At 40.0% G+C, this 19281-nt stretch overlaps 4 protein-coding genes across 8 annotated transcripts in view; all 4 read left to right on the top strand.

The window, feature by feature from the left end:
* Window positions 1-3825, top strand: part of frmpd4 (FERM and PDZ domain containing 4) — a 36539-nt gene extending 32714 nt beyond the window's left edge. For all 5 annotated transcript variants that reach the window (XM_034884813.1, XM_034884815.1, XM_034884816.1 and 2 more), the window contains 2 exons: window positions 433-1641; window positions 2086-3825. In XM_034884813.1, coding sequence (XP_034740704.1) covers window positions 433-1641; window positions 2086-3317 — 2441 coding nt within the window. In that variant the 3' untranslated portion in view covers window positions 3318-3825. The remainder of the gene's footprint in view (window positions 1-432; window positions 1642-2085) is intronic.
* A 1340-nt stretch (window positions 3826-5165) lies between these two features.
* Window positions 5166-10068, top strand: tlr7 (toll-like receptor 7). Its single transcript, XM_034884818.1, has 2 exons — window positions 5166-5535; window positions 5932-10068. The coding sequence occupies exons 1-2, from the start codon at window positions 5521-5523 to the stop codon at window positions 9082-9084; spliced, it is 3168 nt and encodes a 1055-aa protein (XP_034740709.1). The 5' UTR covers window positions 5166-5520; the 3' UTR covers window positions 9085-10068.
* LOC117952486 (toll-like receptor 8) lies at window positions 9373-14067 on the top strand. Its single transcript, XM_034884819.1, has 2 exons — window positions 9373-9540; window positions 10703-14067. The coding sequence occupies exons 1-2, from the start codon at window positions 9538-9540 to the stop codon at window positions 13790-13792; spliced, it is 3093 nt and encodes a 1030-aa protein (XP_034740710.1). The 5' UTR covers window positions 9373-9537; the 3' UTR covers window positions 13793-14067.
* Window positions 14068-14595: 528 nt separating this feature from the next.
* On the top strand, window positions 14596-15810 carry tmsb4x (thymosin beta 4 X-linked). Its single transcript, XM_034884820.1, has 3 exons — window positions 14596-14699; window positions 15273-15386; window positions 15485-15810. The coding sequence occupies exons 2-3, from the start codon at window positions 15287-15289 to the stop codon at window positions 15514-15516; spliced, it is 132 nt and encodes a 43-aa protein (XP_034740711.1). The 5' UTR covers window positions 14596-14699; window positions 15273-15286; the 3' UTR covers window positions 15517-15810.
* Window positions 15811-19281: the final 3471 nt, after the last annotated feature.

Genomic DNA, 19281 nt, shown 5'->3' with positions numbered 1-19281 from the left:
GTTTCCATTTGTGTATTTCTTTACGTGATTGTGTTCATTACAGTTAATTTATTTTTGTCATGATTTGTTGTCGTTTTGTGGATCATTTTGTTTGTTTTTTCTCATTTGCACACTGCACAATGTTTTCTAATATGTAATAATATTATGTAACATTAAACAGCCACCCATAGTATGCTAATTGTAATTATTTGTCTGTTCTCTATTAATATTTTATAGATGCCTTTAGTTGATTTTAGTCTTGAGTGCTTATTATATATTGATTTATATTTTTTATTGTCTGTTATTCCAAAGTAATCATTCACTCCGCATTTCTCCCCATCCATGCTGAATTACCTTACCTTTGATCATATTTTACTCATCCCTTAATCTGTGATATTTCTTATGCCTCAGATGAAGTTTTCAATTAATTGTTTGTCTTTCTGTGGTACACAGGTGTAGAAATATCACGGGCATTTAGTCCTGAGTCCTCAGATTCTGGCAACGAGACAAATTCCTCTGAGATGACGGAGAGCTCCGAGCTGGCCGCCGCTCAAAGACACTCAGAGAACCACCTGAGGATGCATGTAGCCATGACAGAGGGTTACCATGCTGTGAACGAAGAAAAGACGGAGGTTGCTGCACCTAGCGACGGTGGTGCCGGAGCTGTGCAGTACAACACTCAGGAGCATCAGGATGAGGAGGCTAAATCGTCTGCTGTTGCCTCCTCCCAGATTTTTCACTCCAACGGCGGGGAGATGGAGCCAGAGACAATGGAAATAAAATCAGTCAGCGAATACTTCACTAAGATGCACATAGGCTCTGTAATGAGCAGGCAGAGAGGAAAACAGAGGGTGGCAGAGAGCAGAATGCAAGGAGTTACCTGTGCATCCTCTGACAGATCTCACATGACTTCTCACGACTCAGCTAAAGAGGAGGCCCCTCATCTTGTTGGGAAGTATAACGCTTTCACTGTGAGAGATTCGTACTACATGAATCAACTTGATCTGGGTCGAACTCACTTTAAAGACAGGCATCAAAAATGGCAGCAGAGAGGGCCTGGAAACAAAATGGCAGAAAATCTATCTATGGATGGTGTGACTGACTCACAGGCTTCCCACGCAGACAGGTTGACAGTAAAGGAAGAGAAACAGGACTCAGAGGAAAGAAGCCAACAGTTAAATGCTCATCTCCACTCTCCGTCCAAAGTGCCTGCCCTTGCAGAAGGAGATGCCACTTCACAAGACAATGAGCAGCAGCAAATTAAGATTCCACCATTGGATCATGACGTCACACGGCTATATGAATACCACGTGAGCAAGCGCATGTCATCGATACAGAGTGAAGGCGTTAATTCTCTCCAGAGCTCGCAGTGTTCCTCTATAGACGCCGGTTGTAGCACAGGCAGCAGCAGCTGTGTCACCCCCATGGATTCTCCTCTTTGTGCCACAGACAACATGCATGTACTGTCAGAGTCCTCGCTCAAGGGGCTGAGTTATGTAACTGCTGAGGAAAAACAGTATGGGCCACAAGGTCAGGGAAGGGTTGGACAGCCCATAGACCCCACCCTGCTGAGGAAGATCCATGCAGCTACCAGTGCTGAGCCTGGGTTCGGGATTAATCGAGATAACAGTCATCGAAAGCCCAAGATAAAAGAAACCACAGGTAAAACTAAAACAGAGGTGAAAGTCTGTGAAGTCTGTCTTTGTCTGTGAAAGTGCATGAAAGGAACAAAAAAGACGTTTTCCTCATTGCAAGCAAATAAGGGAAGGAATACATATTAAATCATCATTCAGTTCACGGAAATAACAAAAACAAACCTTTTTTTCTACTTTTTTCTTATTCTCTTTCAACTGAAACAACAAACTTCACAATGTGTTCCTGCCTTTATTTGCGGAGTTTTCTAAAAATGTCACTTTTGTATATTTTCCATTTATTTGACCCTTTAGGAATTAACTAAGATGCATATCATCGTTTCTGTAAAACTAGTACATGAGTATGCATTTTATTATTTTAATTATTATTATTATTATTATTATTAAAGATGAATATATGCTGTCAGGGAGATGCTTAACAGTTCTTTTTGTTTTCCTACTACCCCTAGTGTAGCTTGCACACAGCTGAAGAAGGTTGGGGAAGAGTCATCTTTAGCTCTCTGTTATGAGACCAATACCACCACCACAACCACATCACCATCATCATTGAGAAGTAGCACAGAGCCCAGAGGGCTAACACAGGCCAGCCCCGACCCACACACCCTGGCTTCCCCCTTAAGCGGATCTTTATGTGACCCTAAAACAAGCAGCAACAGAAAGCCAAACAGGGATCGGATGCTCAGAAGAAGCTGGAGCACCATAATGCCAAATTCCAGGAGTTTAGAAGCACTGATAGAGAAGACCAGAGCCACACTTACAGGGAGGAGTAGTGGTCAGAATTTTCCGTCTCAAGATCCCCCCAAAGTACAGAGGATATTCTCTGCCAAAACCTTGCCCAAGAGCTTGTCCCAAGGTTCAGTCGCAACTAATTTGTCTGGTAGAAGGCAGCCAAGAGGAGCCTCCCTGTTGCTGCCAGAGTCAACAGCACCAAGTGATGTAGGTACGTGGAGATGCCATGGGCCGTTCAGACACTGCTTCCTGCGGAGAAAGAAAAACGCCGATGGTGATGATGAAGACAGAGAGATGCACTCCCATGCTTTGTTTTCTGTCAGCTCAGTTTCTTTCAACCGCAAGAAAAATACAGTCTTGAGAGCTGTCTCCGAAGCAGAGCAGAGTAACGTAAATGCAGCTACAAATGACATGAGCCTCGAAGCAAGGCTAGCACGTGTAAATTCAATGAAAGGAAAAACCTACAGCCTCCATACAGGGTTTGCACTTACACGTAAGGATGCCTTAGAGATGGCTGGTGTGTTGCGTTCCAGCGTCGGCGACTGGTCCAGAGGTGCAAGACGAGAGGTCAACAAGGCTGATATGGATAACTTCTCCCAGCTGCTTTTCATGCAGGCGAAAGTGCTGAGCAGCGCCTGCAGTCAGATGGGTGTAGAGTACAGCAGCCCAGAGGAGTTACTGCTCACTCTGACGCACAGCTTCCACTCACTCTGCTGCCTAACGCAGGCCTGCATGTCACTGGTGGAAGGCCTGAGCAGCGAAGGAGAGCAGCGTGAGGTAGTAGCCAAAGTGGACGAGGTAGTCATGAACTACGTGTGTCTGCTGAAAGCTGCTGAGGCAGCTTTGGGAAGCTCCCCCAGTGACCAAAGTGTGAATGCATTGACACATCACTCTGCCTCCATGTCTGCTATTATAAATGCACTAACTCACTCACTGAAAACACTGCTCAATAAATAAACTGTTGTTATTTTGTCCTGATTATTGATTTTAAAGCCATACATAAGAGACATGGGTTCTACAACCAATGTGAACTGCTGTGACAAAAACCTTGCCTTGTGTATACAATATTTTATTATGTAAAGTAAAAATACAACTATATGAATTATTAAAGTTTTGAATAGATTATATTAAGGCCTCTATGAAGATGAATATGACCCTCCTCTCAAATATATTATCTGATATTATATAATAGGGATTGTTTTCAAGATGTATTGGTTGTATTAGGGGGTTAACATTTAGATTATAACAACCTTATTGGTATCTTGTTTATACATTGTAATAATATATATTATGTTGAAGAAATGAATACAGCTCTAGACAACTGCGCAGGACAGTACATGATCAATCAAGTAACACATGACTTTTTCTTTGGCTGGATTCACCTTTATTTAATGAATACTTTGCACATGAACACTGAGTACTCTCCTGTTATTATTTGTGAACATCATTAAAATGATTAAAACTTTTAAAAAGTATTCTCAATTTTTTGGGTTCTATTCCGTTACCAAATTTAAATTTGTATTTCATTTTGCAGTGGTACATGCAAATTCATGATCATTAATGCTCTTCTTAGTTGATCTCTGTTGATCGCAAAACAGAATGACTTTTCTAGATTACAGTATACAAGTTTGCTCCTAAAATTGCATTATTCATACAGAAAACTTTTTGGACCCATGTTTTAGTTGATAACCATGTTTAATAATTCATGTTTTTACCATTTACTCAAGCCTAAGTGGTGTAGTGTTTTTTGCATTAATGATGATGATGGCCCATTTCTCTTATGGGGCAAGAGAGAGTGTTTGCATACTGTTATGTGTACGTAGCACAGGTACATGTTGCTCATAAGAATCCACACCTATGCTAGCAGCTCTGTGAGGCTGTACTGTACTGTGTGCATAACTGTACTGTTTACCATGCCCACCATCTTAGTTTAGCGTGTTAGAATGCTAACATTTTCTAATTAGCGCAAAACACAAAGTACAGGTGAGACTGATGGAAGTACCATATGTTTTGCAGGTATTTGGTTCTAAAGTATTGGACAAATTTAAATGAAAAGTTAGACAATTGCCAAATTATAATTCATTCTACCGGGACACCATATGCTTGTGCACATTTTCGGTGCAATCCATAGAAGTTTAAAAGTTCCAGTTTGGAAATGCTGCCAGCATGGCTAAAAAAAAAAATACTTTGTCATCATGACTTAGACTTTGAAAACTTTAATTCCCCCGAGAGGCAATTTGTTGTACAGTACAAGCATATTGACACATAACCACAACACAAACATTGAACCAGACAACCTACAACACTATTTAGCCAACACATGCATACACACATGAATAAATAGAATACAATAAAGAGGAGTATGTTGCACTTCCCTATTTGTACTTTCCATAATGTCATAAATAAATGAAATGACTGCACAGTAATTCACATATATTCCTTATCCAGTCAAACCCCTCCTCATCAGCTGTTTAATTGGGTTATTGCCACCATGCCTTTTTACTAAAGGCAGATCATGTGGATGCTTTTTCTAAAACTGCAGTGTCTATTCCTGCATTGGGTTTCTCAAATAAAGGGCCAAATATACATAAACACTGTCTGGAGAGATCACGCAGTAGAGTGATTGTTGTTATCTCAGCTGTAGAGCCACATCTTAGCAAAGGATTGAGGAAGAATATTCTGCTTGGTGCCAGAATAGCATGTTTACAATGTGAACTGGTAAACCTAAACCTAAGCATAAGTTTCACATTCCCCTATAGGCTAATGAAAAAAGAAACTGCTCATTCCATTGGTAGTAGACACAGTTCCTCCAGCTGTGCTGTTACACTGCACTATAGAGCAAGCAACTATCGTCCTTGACCCCACCATTCTAAAGGCAACCTCCTTGTAGTGATCTCGGCGGAAAGCATGTTTTCACCGTTATATAACAAACACGATCAGTCAACCATTATCAAACACAAATAACAAAAGATGGAAGATTTGGATGTGTGTGCTTTATGACGATGGGGAAGTGATGCTGGCTAATTATACACACAATGGGCTAACCCAGACACCTGTTACTTTCATCTCATCCCCTTAGAGCTGATCAATGTTACACTTCTTTCAGTACTCGATCTCACACACTGAAAGCAGGCAATCTTTTAAATCTCTCATGTGAACAATGTTCTTCCATTTGGTGAGTTTCATTTATCTTTGTTTGTACGCTGCATCCATGAGTATTGAAATGAAGGGTTGGCTTTGATCAGAATGGCTGCAAACTACATGCTGATGGAGGTGGACAAAATGAAACGTTAACTTTTATCAGTTCCTAGTTGCATTACAAAGTAGCATATCTGCACATACATTACTCAAAATGTTGATTTTAGCATGTGCTTCTTTCCATAAGTATTGAAATGAAGGGTTGGCTTTGATCAGAATGGCTGCAAACAGAGTAGCATATCTGCACATACATTACTCAAAATGTTGATTTTAGCATGTGCTTCTTTCAGTATGTGTGTTTTATCAGTAATGTAACTGTATTAGCTGTCGACCTGCACACATTTCTCAGTGAACCGCCTGTGTTTCTGTACAGATGCATGTGGCACTGCTTGGCCAGTGGTGTTGTCTCACCACATCAACAGCTAGCGTTTCTTATCCCAAAACTCTGCCCTGTGAAGTTAGAGAGACCAACAACGGGAGTGAGGTGACGGTGGACTGCACTGAGAAAAGTCTCAAAGATATCCCACGTGGCATCCCAAGAGACACTACCAATCTGACGCTCACCATCAACCACATTCCTAAATTAAACTCCACCTCCTTTCATGGTCTGGAGAACCTGACTGAAATAGACATGAGGTGCAACTGTGTGCCCATCAAAATCGGGCCCAAGGACCGCATGTGCACAGAGAGTGTGATCATAGAGGAAAACACCTTTACCAGCCTGAGGAACTTGCGAGCATTGTATCTAGACGGCAATCAACTCTACAGTATTCCTAAAGGCCTCCCTCCGAACCTGATCCTGCTAAGTTTGGAAGTGAATCACATTTTTCATATTTCATCAGCAAACCTCTCTGACATTAGAAATATTGAGAGGCTGTACCTCAGTCAAAACTGTTATTTTCGTAACCCATGTAATGTTTCCTATGAAATAGAGGATGATGCTTTTTTACAGCTTAACAATTTAACGTTGTTAAGTCTTAAGTCCAATAACCTATCCTTCATTCCACATCGACTACCCACAAGTCTGAAGGAGTTGTACCTCTACAACAACAACATTCAAGAAGTCACTGATGAGGATTTCAAAAACTTAACCAACCTTGAGATTCTAGATATTAGCGGAAATTGTCCTCGATGTTACAACGCTCCTTTCCCGTGCAATCCGTGCCCAAATAATTCCCCACTTAAAATCAACAAGACAGCGTTTAAAATGTTGACAAAGCTAAAAACCCTGCGCCTGCACAGTAATTCTCTAACATGTGTGCCATCTGAGTGGTTTGCCAGCACAACAGAGCTAAGAGTTCTTGATCTCTCATCCAACTTTTTAGCAAGAGCAATAGGGGTCACAGACTTTCCACATTTCCTGGGCAAACTGGAAGAACTGGACCTTTCATTTAACTATGAGCTTCAGAGGTACCCTGAAACACTGAGACTGAGCTGCAATTTCTCATCCCTCAAATCCCTTCGAATTCTCAGACTGAAGGGCTTTGTGTTTCAGCAGTTAAAGCCAGAGAGCATTGCTCCTTTAAAAACTCTCACAAACTTGGAGGTTGTGGATCTGGGTACAAACTTTATCAAAATGGCCAACCTTAGTATTCTGATGGAATTAAAAAGCTTTAAAATAATCAGTCTGTCTGACAACAAAATATCATCCCCCTCTGACGGCCAAGATACTGTCGGTTTCTCTGGGGGAGAGCCCTTGTACTGGTCTCCCATGTCGCCTGTAGATCAGTACCAAAGTAAGGAAGTGAGAGAGATTCATTACTTTAGATATGATGAATATGCTCGCAGCTGCAAATACAAAGATAAAGAACTTGGAACGATTACATCCTTTGTCAAGAAGAACTGCAGTCAGTTTGGCAAAACCCTGGATGTTAGCAGAAATAACATATTTTTCTTGCATTCAAGATTTCTAAATCTCGGAGAGCTTAGGTGCCTGAATCTGTCTGGAAATGCAATGAGCCAAAGTCTGAATGGCTCTGAATTTAGCTATCTGACTAATTTACAATATCTGGACTTCTCCTCAAACCGCCTGGACCTGCTCTACTCCACAGCGTTTCAAGAGTTAAAAAGTCTGGTCATCTTGGACATAAGTTACAACAATCATTACTTTGAGTCAGAGGGCTTGACTCACATGCTTAATTTCACTAAAAATTTGAAAAATCTCAAGACATTGCTCATGAACCACAACCAGATCTCTACTTCCACCAACACAGAGCTAGAGAGTGAATCTCTAGAGAGGTTAGAGTTCATAGGTAACAGGTTAGATATGTTGTGGAGGGACGGGGACATTAGGTATGTAAACTATTTCAAGAAATTACATAATCTGACTGTGCTTGACATCTCTCACAACAATCTTAATTTCATTCCACAAGAAGTGTTCAGTGGTTTTCCGGACAAACTTTCTGAGCTCTACATCAAAAATAACAAACTAAAAGATAACTCCTTTGATTGGGAGAAACTACAACTTCTAAATTCTCTGCAAGTCTTAGATCTCAGTGGGAACAGCTTAACTACTGTTCCGCCTATGCTGTCAACATGTACCAAATCTCTAAAGAAGCTCCTGTTACATAAAAACCAGATCATAAAACTCACGCCCGATTTTCTCAAGGATGCCTACAACTTACAATATCTGGATCTTAGTTTTAACCACATACAGCACATTGACAAATCTAGCTTTCCAGATGATGTCGTCAATAAGATGACAATGCTGCTTCTGCACAAAAACAGATTTGTGTGCACTTGCAACTCTACTTGGTTTGTCACATGGCTCAACAGGACCACAGTGCCCATCCCAAGACTGGCCACGGATGTTACCTGCGCTAGCCCAGGGGCACAACGAGGTCATCTTGTGCTCTCAGTGGACCTGTTGGCCTGCCAGCACAACTACCTGTCAATCATCCTCTATATACTCATGACTTCCCTTGTCCTCAGCTTTCTCACCCTGTCAATCTCCAGCCATCTCTTCCTGTGGGACGTCTGGTACGTCTACCACTTCTGCAGGGCAAAGCTCAAAGGCTATGGCCGCCTGTATTCCCAAAGCTCCACCTATGATGCCTTTGTGATATATGACAAGGAGGATGTGGCGGTAACAGAGTGGGTGATGAAGGAAATGGTTGCTCACCTGGAGGACCATGTAGACTGCCGGCTGACGCTTTGTCTGGAGGAACGGGACTGGATCCCTGGATGCCCCCTGATCGACAACCTCTCCCAGAGCATTCACAACAGCAAGAGGACTGTGTTCATTCTCACCAGCAAATATATCAAAAGTGGGAACTTCAAGACAGCTTTCTACATGGCCCACCAAAGATTAATGGATGAAAAAGATGATGTCATTGTACTTATCTTTTTGGAGAAAGTACCTTGCAACTCAAAGTACCTGAGATTAAGGAAGAGACTGTATAAGCGCTCTGTGATGGAGTGGCCAACAAACCCTCAAGCCCAGTTTTACTTCTGGTTCAGCCTGAGAAGTGTTTTAGCAACTGAAAGTCACAAACAATACAACAATCTCTTCAAAGAGACACTGTAAAACAATATACTGTCATACTTAGTTCCTTCATAATTAGAGTTGGCACTGAATGTACATCTGTAAATGAGTTACAATGTGTGAACATCCCACTTGTGAATGTAAGAAAAAGACAACAGATTGAATTAAATTACTAATTGTTTATTATAAATTCCCTTTTACTGTCAATCAGTAGGGAACTGGTCGTCACTCTTTGTCATCTACACAAAGAAAACAATATAACTTTTTCCATGTCATAAAAAAAAGGAAGTGAAACAGATGTACTTCTGCAATTGAGGGGCTACTTCTGCACCAGAACCTCTTTGTAAGAACCAGCCAGCTTGCTGCTTTTGTTTGACTTCAGCGTGTGTGTTGTATTTTATAGATTTTAAGTTGGATATATTAACTTTGGTTTCAGCTTTACTTGCAAGTGCCATTGCTTTTTTGTCATTCAAGAATCAATACCGTGCATGCACAATGGTGAGTTTTATTGATAAAAGTTTCTCCATACGTTTTTTTAAGCTTTACTCTATCAATAGTGGAGAATAGATTTAAATACTGAAAGTAAAATAAATGTTTTACTCATCCAACGCTTGTTATGGATTTACTGGTTATCTGTTTGAGCTTTTTAATTGGATGTTTCTGTAATATGAACTGTGAGGGTTTTGTCTTCTATGAGGAACATTGTGGCACTAGATGATACTTGTACTGTGTATACATTTATTTGACTATAACAACTTTGACTATTTGAAAATATTTTGGCACATTTTATAATGGAGTGTTCTACATTAAACAATTTACATTAAAATGTATTTACAACTGTGTGAACAAAAAGATTATATTTTTTCTATGAGTATAAAAAACAAGCAGCGGTCTGTCGTTGGATTAGTGATTACAAACTCATACTGTGCCGCCAAACCCACATAACAAACATAATACGTGTGTCAGGACGACATCTTGCTAAAGGGGTCTAAAATAATTTATAAGAAATAAAGGGGAAACCAGATGTTAATATGAGACCATGCAATTGGGTAAAGAAATACCTTACTTAATTACAAAATCGCTACAAGTAATTGCTTATTTCAGGCTTTTGCTGCTACAGCCTTTCTTAGTCTGGCATGATCGGTAGCTTTTTGTGACTAATATTGTTCAGAGAGATATTGTTGTATCTGACAATGCTGAGTCAGTTCACTGACTGAAGGTTTTTTTCTCTACTGCTGCAGTAACTTTAAGTATTCAATACTTGAGGGAAAGTTCCATAGTCTAGCTTTAAGGGGTTACATCATTTTTCATTTAAAATATGTGAGGGAGTGATATTTAGGCAATAGAGTGCTGCAACCTGCTGGATACAAGTGGTATCAAACTGAAAAATAATGTTCAGTACTTGGAAGATAGGTTCACAATGTGTCAAGTTTGTCGTAAACATTAGTCAGGTGCCCACACGAACATTGAAACTGTTTTTGCTTGCTGCAATCATTCTTTTAAACATACTTGAACACATTTAAACATTGTGAATCTATCCTAACCCAAAATGTATGATGTACTGTATAATATAAAACAATACATATTCAATATATTTAAATAAAATACTGACTATGAGTTTAGGTTGCTGCATTTCACTAATTCTATTGTTTATTTGCAGACAGTGACGTGTTGGATGCACTTCCTGCTGTTCGGTCTGTGTTGCCATTATGAGATCCAGCCTGCTGCATGTAAACCCGTGTGGATGTCACCACAGTTCCCTTGTGATGTCACAGCTGACAATACTTCCCAGGTTTTATTTGACTGTAAAGGGCGTCATCTGCAGAGAGTACCTTATGGGATAACAAGTAATGCAACTGAGCTCAATTTATCAGAAAATTTCATTAAGAACATTTCGGTTAATTCATTTTCCAAACTGGCAAATCTGACTCAGCTCAATCTCAGTTGGGCAAACAAGAACAAAGATTTGACGATTGCAGCGAATGCTTTCAAAAATCTGACAAAACTTACTGAACTGATACTGACTGGCAATGGTCTGAAGGAAATTCCCAGAAATCTCCCTCTCAACGTAGAACATCTCAATCTGAACAATAACCACATTATGTCAGTGAATAACAGGAGCCTTGCTGGCTTAACAAATGTGACACATTTATGGCTATCCAAAAACTGCTACTCCTGGAATCCTTGTGGGAAATCTGTTACGATTTTGGAAGACAGTTTCGCAGATATGAGCCAACTTCAGGTTCTGGACTTGTCATATGACAACTTAACTCAAGTTCCCAAAAGATTACCGCAATCATTAAGCATATTACAACTGGGTGATAATGCAATTCAATACATATCTGGGGAGGATTTTACTGGACTATCAAATTTAAAAGTCCTAAAAATACAAGGGAACTGTCCAAGATGTCAATCTGCTCCATATCCCTGTGTTCCTTGCAAAAACGGTTCTCTTGGTATCCATCCAAATGCATTTTCCAGTCTGACACAGCTCGAGACACTGAACCTGGGAGGAAGCTCACTGGACCACCTGAATCCCTCCTGGTTTGAGAGGCTGACCAAGCTTAAACAGTTGTACCTGTCATTTAACTTCTTGTTAAAAGCAATTACTGAGGAAGCAACGTTTCTAAGATATCTTCCAAAGTTGGAAAAACTTGATCTTTCTTTCAACTTTGCTCTGAAGTTATACCCTACAACAGTTAATCTCTCAAAAGAGTTTTCAAAGCTTGTGTCGCTCAGAACTTTGCATTTGGATGGTTTGGTCTTCCAGAGTATTGGAACGGACACGCTCAGACCTCTATACAAGCTCAAACATCTGGCGGCACTAAATTTAGGGACTAACTTCATCATTCGATATGATTCCACCATATTCAGCCAATTCCATCATCTGAAAATGATATACCTTGCAGAAAACCGTCTGTATCCCATTCCAGTGAAGGGTCCACCACATCCAAGTAATGCACACAATCTAAGGAAGTCGGAACTTTCTATTTCACCGCTCATAAAAGCCTATCCAAAAGATGACCTTTATGAGCTGTCACACGGCCTTATCAAGGAAGAGTGCTTTAACTCTGGACGAGTGCTAGTCCTCAGCTCAAATAATCTTTTCTTCATTTCTCCAAAGCAATTCGAGGGCTATGGAAATATTGCATGTCTCAACCTCTCTGGAAATGGATTTTCAGCCGCACTTAATGGAACAGAGTTCTCCTTGCTGCCTAATCTGACATACCTGGACCTGTCATTCAATAAGATTGATCTGGCCTATGACTTTGCATTCAAAGAACTAAAGAAACTACAAGTTCTGGACCTCAGTAACAATGCTCACTACTTTAAATCTTACGGGATTACGCATAATTTAAATTTTACAAAAAATCTGCCTGCTCTAAGGGTGCTGAACATGAGTCATAACTCCATTTCTACACTAACGACCAAACAGATGCATAGCAAATCATTGACAGAACTTCAGTTTACAAATAATAATCTTGGGACTCTTTGGAAAGAACGGGATGGCTCATATAAAATGCTTTTCACTAATCTTACTAATTTGACAATTTTAGATATATCCCATAACAGGATTGCAAAGATTCCAGACAATATTTATGAATATCTGCCACGTAACCTCACTATACTACGCATAAGTCACAACTTGCTTACTGATTTCATATGGGACAAACTCAAGTTTTTCCATCAAATTCAAATTTTAGACCTGAGCTTCAACTCTTTATCTAATGTAACAGGCATAAACTCAAACGTCTTCAACACTTTGACTTTCCTTGACCTGAGTCATAATCACATTTTCCACTTGGACAAAGAGTTTCTAAAGGGTGCAACAAGCTTGATGACCCTTAGACTTGACTCCAACAAACTAACTATCATCAATCAATCCACTTTCCAATCGAGACCTGAATCCAAGATTCAGACCTTGTTCTTGCAGAGTAACCCGTTCCAATGTACCTGTGATTCATTAGATTTCATTGTGTGGATTGAAAACAGTGATGTAAAGATCCCACGACTGACCACGGATGTGCTGTGCGACACACCATTGAACCAGAAGGGACAAGCTCTGATCAACTTTGACATTAACCAGTGTGTAAATGACAGTCAGGCGTTCTTGATGTACATTCTCACAAATTTCTTAATTGTTGCTTTTATGTTTGTGGCAACAGTTGCTCACTTATTTTACTGGGATGCTTCCTACGTCCTACACTATGTGAAAGCTAATCTGAAGGGATACACATCCATCAACTCGCAAGCTGGTGTTTATGATGTCTTTGTGACTTACGACACCACAGATCCACATGTCTCTGAGTGGGTGATGAGGAATCTGCGAGTTAAACTGGAAGAGGAAGGAGAGAAGCATCTTCCCCTGTGTCTGGAGGAAAGGGATTGGCTTCCTGGAGTCCCACTGATAGATAACCTCGCTCAGAGCATCCGGTACAGTCGCAAGACCCTGTTTGTCTTAACAGAGGGTTACGTTAAGACCGGGGTTTTCAAGCTGGCGATGTACCTGGCCCACCAAAGACTGCTTGATGAAAATGTGGATGTGATCGTGCTGCTGATGCTGGAACCCGTCCTACTGCATTCTCACTTCCTGCGCCTGAGGAGGAGGCTTTGCGAGAAGAGTGTTGTAGAGTGGCCGAGAACAGCTGCCGCAGAGCCCTGGTTTTGGCAGAACCTGAGAAATGTGGTCAGAGTGGACAACCAGGGGATGTACAACAAGACTTATTCAAAGTACTTCACCAGCAAGTGAACCAATAACAACTGTTTGGGAATTATTTATGACTTTAAAAATTTGGACAATAAGATCTGAAATCTTATTTAAACTGTTGTTCTATACCAACACCAATGTTATCCTTTACAGCTTTTAGTCACTTCCTAATTGAAGAAAAATAAAAACATTCATTATTATTATTTTTTATTTTCATTACAATGACATTGAATGACTTGTACTTGGTGCGCAAATATTATAGTAGCCTATATGAATAAATATATCCATTAAAAGTCTGTGCCATTTGTAGATGTAAATGCTTCAGTCTGTTATCTGTTTACTATCTAACCTGGAAAATATCTTTGAGGTCCCAAGATCAACCAAAAAAAGGGGAAAACTATTGGAGCCTATAAAATTTGCTGCATTTTATGTGTTTATTTGTTGTGCATAGTTTTCTAGACGAAATTATGAGAGAATTAAAACAAACACTGTCAGGATTTGCACAACCAAGACTCTCCGCAATAAAATGTAAATTCTGAATTCACACTGGACGTCTGCCACCATCTTCACGTCCTGGTTATCACTTTGTTTGCCCTCCAGATGTCGCCCCCTGATACAGTTTCAATAGGGCACCTTGTGCAAGTTAAACCTAAACCTTAAAATCATGGTCCCACTCAAAAAAAAAATCACCCTCTTGCCTACATTTGGTTCGCTTTGAACAAACAACCTAGAAGTGCTATGATGACAAAGACACTGTATTGAATGACAGGAGCAAAAAAGCAAAAACACATTTGTACAAAAGCAGGCTTTCCAGGCAGTGTATGTGACGTCAGCGGGTCATTTGCATACTGCGCAGTATTTAAACTGTGATTGACGCTCCAATCGACACTCTGCTCTTGCGCCAACGGGACGTGCATCTTATAGCTGAATTTATCGGAGCGGAAAATCAAGTGAGTGCATTTATTTGATCATGTGAGAGTTTGTTTTTGAGCTTGCTCTAAGCTCACTGTTGAATCACTCTGTTTTAGTTTCTCTTCGTCTCACAATGTCCTGGCTCGATTAGGTTAGGAGTGTCAGCTGTGAATGTGTTTAAAAGCTGCTGAAGTTAATGGGTAAATAAATGGCAAAAACGTGTCTGTCTGTAAAATGCTTCATGCTGTGTCAGTTACTTGGAGAATCTGAACCAAACCATTAGGTAGGTTACATGTGCTCTGCTTATATGGGTAAATTGGGGTTTGCCATGGTTGTAAGCAGTCTGGTCATCTAAATTCTATTTAAGGGCGGTGGCCCCTCAACTGCACGCGTTTACTTACTGACAAAGAGCTTCTCAAATCGGCACCATGATAAACCTGTGGCGTGGTCTCCATGAAGTTCATTGTCCTTCTCAGCCCTATGTCGTTTCTGCGTAACGTAGCCTAGATCATGTCTGTCAAATGTCCCTTTTATGCGCTAATTGGCTGTGACCATGCCCACGTGTTTAATTAACTTCAGTTGGACGGCTAACACTTATTTAATTTTTTGGAACAATCTGCAGACATGTCTGACAAGCCTGACGTCTCGGCGGTCGAAAGCTTCGATAAGAGCAAGCTGAAGAAGGCGGAGACTGCGGAGAAAAACACACTGCCAACTAAAGAAAGTAAGTTCCGTGGGCTCATTTGGTTGCTAGGGTTAACCTTTTGAAACTGTTTCAAACTTAATTTCTTTTCTTTCTTTTTTTTTTTTGTCCTCCTTCAGCCATCGAACAAGAGAAGGCGTCGGGACAATGAAGACTACTCCTATGCACTGTACAGTCCACAAGCTTTTGCCTTTTGTGTTCAAATATGTATTCCAAGCTGAGGTACATACTAATTGACAAAACTATGGATGGGAAAACTTCTGTATAGTAAGGAAGTGTGGCTGATACACTGGATGCATCCCTGGAGCTGTGTCTGAAGAGCAGATGGGTCAGGGGGAGCTACACTTTGATTTGTAACCTTTCTCTGGCCAGTTGTAAATTCTGTGTTTTGTAACAAAATGTGGAATGCACAATTTTGTTAAATATGCAAAATAAAAATGTAAACAGACTTGACTGTGTCTTTGGTTAACGGTAAAGTTTTTATACCACTCTGGGCTGCAACAACCCCCAACTAATCTCAACCAGCTGAAAGCATAGAGCACTGTGGGTGGTTTCAAATATATTGAATATGTATTGTTTTATATTATACAGTACATCATACATTTTGGGTTAGGATAGATTCACAATGTTTAAATGTGTTCAAGTATGTTTAAAAGAATGATTGCAGCAAGCAAAATCAGTTTCAATGTTCGTGTGGGCACCTGACTAATGTTTACTCACAGCAAAGGCTTGGCATTTTCAGATTTGGTAAGAAGCATCATGTACAGCTGAACTAAACTGTCAGTGCACTTTTACATCAATCGGCTTTAAAAAGATTAAATCACCTATTTTAACTTGGTTGGCTACATTTTCACCCAGTATGTACATGGCTATGACTAAAGCCTGCCTCAATTTGGATTGAAACACTAATTTGAGCAAACTTATTTCCGGTCAAAGCTTGTGCAGTCAATGAACAAGGTAGAGGCTAATTGTTGCAAGCTGCCCTGAGGTCACTTGTGCTCATATTTGAAAGGAGCGCTATAGCTTTTAACTGATTGGTGAACAAATGTGAGTACATGAGTTAAGCCTGTGCTTTTAGCTGTACAACTTCTACAAAAAATACAAAGTTTCATAAAACCACATAACAAATGTGCCCACTCAGGACTGATCATTACTGTGACACGAGTTAACCAAAGCCTTTGTGACCTCAACGAATGTGTAAACTAAATCGTTGACAAAGCAGTACTGTTTGGAGACTGTCACCAAGAAGCTACAAAATGAACAATCTATTTACAGAAGAAAAGGGAGCCTCTTCTACCTCATTCTGCTGCACAGGGATGACAGCTGTATATCATGTGGGGACGGGGAGATGGATTACGTAACTTTATAGATCACATCAGCTGTGCTGTTACAATAGGCTCTGCTGAGGGATTGGCTCAATCTCACATTCATCCTCTGTCCCATGAGGCTGCATTAGATCAAAGGTCAGTTTTAGTATAGGAACAATTTTAATTTATTTTTCTATTTGCCCTTTTAAGAAGCACCAAAATATCCATTATATACTCTTACATCTGTGATGCCAGCCTCCCCCTCTTAGTTCTCTACCAATCCTTATGTCCAGTCTTGCCACAACAGCTCCTCAGTGTCCTACAATGTCCGCTTTGGGGAAAACCGTAGCCAATATTACACGTTACAAGACACTGCTTTCTCCTGTTGCACTTTATCTACGCTTTGTTAAACTGCTACGGTATTATTAGCCTCAGACTGATTTATCTTGACAACGTTCTTATGTGAATGCAGCCCATGTATAACAAAGTCGCTGTGTGTGTTTATGAGAAATCATGATGCGGTGTTGGAAATAACTTAATTGATCTATGGTGTGATATGCTGGATGGTACAGCGTAAACAAACATGAGATTGATATGTGGTTTAGAAGAAAAAAAACATGCTGTCTTATTAAGTGCAGGTGTATGTCAGGATTCTACATCCCCATAAAGCTTCCTGGCTCTAAAACATAGTATAAGAAAGGTTTTATTGTAAACCACTTTACCACTTCACCTTATGTTGAGGTTGGACATTCCCAGTATGAAAGACTGTAACTATGTTTCAGATTAGATGGAGTGTGCTGTATGGGACTTGTGACGGCCCCTCTGCTTGGTACGCTCTGCTGTAGGTGTGCTTTTCTCTCCAGGGCTGCTGACCTGTTAAGAGTTTAATCAGATGCTCGGTGTGACACATATACAAGCCAGAGCAGCAGCAAATTCTGGGTGGGCAGCTCTCCGCCCACCAAACATCTTTAAGTATTGGCTTCTGTTTCACAATGTAAGAATAAGGAATGATCAATACTTATTTGCCTTACTAATGCAAATACATTAACTACCAATTGGTGTCTAATTTTTTAATCAACAATACAATACAGAAAATACAATAAGTAAACACCCTAACGCACATAATAAATGCACATTCCCTCATTTTGGCTTTTTATTTAACATTAAATACAACAGGGTTAAAAACAATTCTTGTTCCTACAGGTTATTGTTTTTACTTACATGTCTCTGCTTCTTCCTCGTGTTCAGCCTAAAACCTGAATGCCAGGTCCATCTTTCCTGTGCACTGTTTCCATGGTAGCAGACAGGACATTTTTTTAGCTTTCCACATATTGGCACATAATGAGATACTAGAGGGTTGTTCAGAGATCTAAATTAATTCAATTAATCAAGCAATTGTTGATCACTAGGATCATTAAATTGGTGCAAGTAGTGGTGATTTCAGGAATTAGGTTAAGCCTCCGCTTCTTTCTTGACACAGCTTGGTTGTTATGCTGTATCTACTGTAAATAGCATTTCATGAAGATGGAATGTTTCGTGGGACATTTGTTGAAATCCTATGAAATAAAGCATTGTAGACTACTTCTTTGGGAATAGCTGATAGGTGAAGAAAAACAACTCTACTCCTTCGTGAACTATTTTCCGCTGGTTTGGTTTATACTGGGCAGGTTGACAGAAGGCTTGACAATCTTGACCCCAGCTGGGGAACAAAAGTTGGACTTGTCAAAAGCGCAAGCATGTTCCTCATGTTTAGGCACAGCTTTACCTTTCCAGGGATTTAAAGCTGCACAGCACAAATGTCTTTTTTTGTTTGACATTTTAGGCCTTTATTTGGATAGGACAGCTTAAGAAAGGTTTACTACATTTTCACCATTAACCACGTAGTGTAATAAAAAGCTGAACCTGTGACAAAAATGGTCATTTATCTGTATAGGGAGGTTCAGCGTCTTTATGTTTTTAAGTCAGAGTGCACCAAGAAAAGGACAATTCATCTTTGTCTTCATTGTCATAACCGCGGTGGGAAAAAGCAGCGCTACTATTGTGTGATAGGTAGACACAAAGGCTGAGGGTGTGAGCTGGCCAATCCCGTGACACACTATAATGGTTGCTATGTGTGACAAAAGTATCTTCCAGAAACAACCCCAGAAATGTGCCTCGTGCTATACGGGAGATTATCCATCTATCTGACTAACAAACTGATAGCTTTGCAGAGAAATACAAACGTCCATCTGCGTGCCTTTATTTGACGCCATTTTCCTTACTTTCAGTCTAACATGTAATCATTGTCTATTGTTTGCTTGTATTTCTTGTGTGTTTACTTGTTTGTGGGTTTTTGTTTTTTGCTGTTATTGAAGAAAATGCTGCTGCTGTAATTAGAAATGTCCCCATTGTGGGATGAAAAAAGTATAATCTAATCTAATCTTATCTTTCATAGAAAACTCTGAAAAAGCTAAGTAGCTATGTAAAATGTGATAGATCTATTTGAAATCACATTGACAGAGCAAATACAAAGGCAGAGTAAATAAAAAGAGTTGTGTAACCTGTTTCTTATTCTCTGAGGGCTGTTAACCTTTAATGAGAGTAATGAACAGCAAACCCCAAATTAGTAA

Source organism: Etheostoma cragini, chromosome 11 (assembly GCF_013103735.1).
Source record: "Etheostoma cragini isolate CJK2018 chromosome 11, CSU_Ecrag_1.0, whole genome shotgun sequence".
NCBI lineage: Eukaryota > Metazoa > Chordata > Actinopteri > Perciformes > Percidae > Etheostoma > Etheostoma cragini.
Note: the sequence above shows the minus strand (reverse complement) of the source record. Positions and strands in the feature narration are given on the sequence as shown.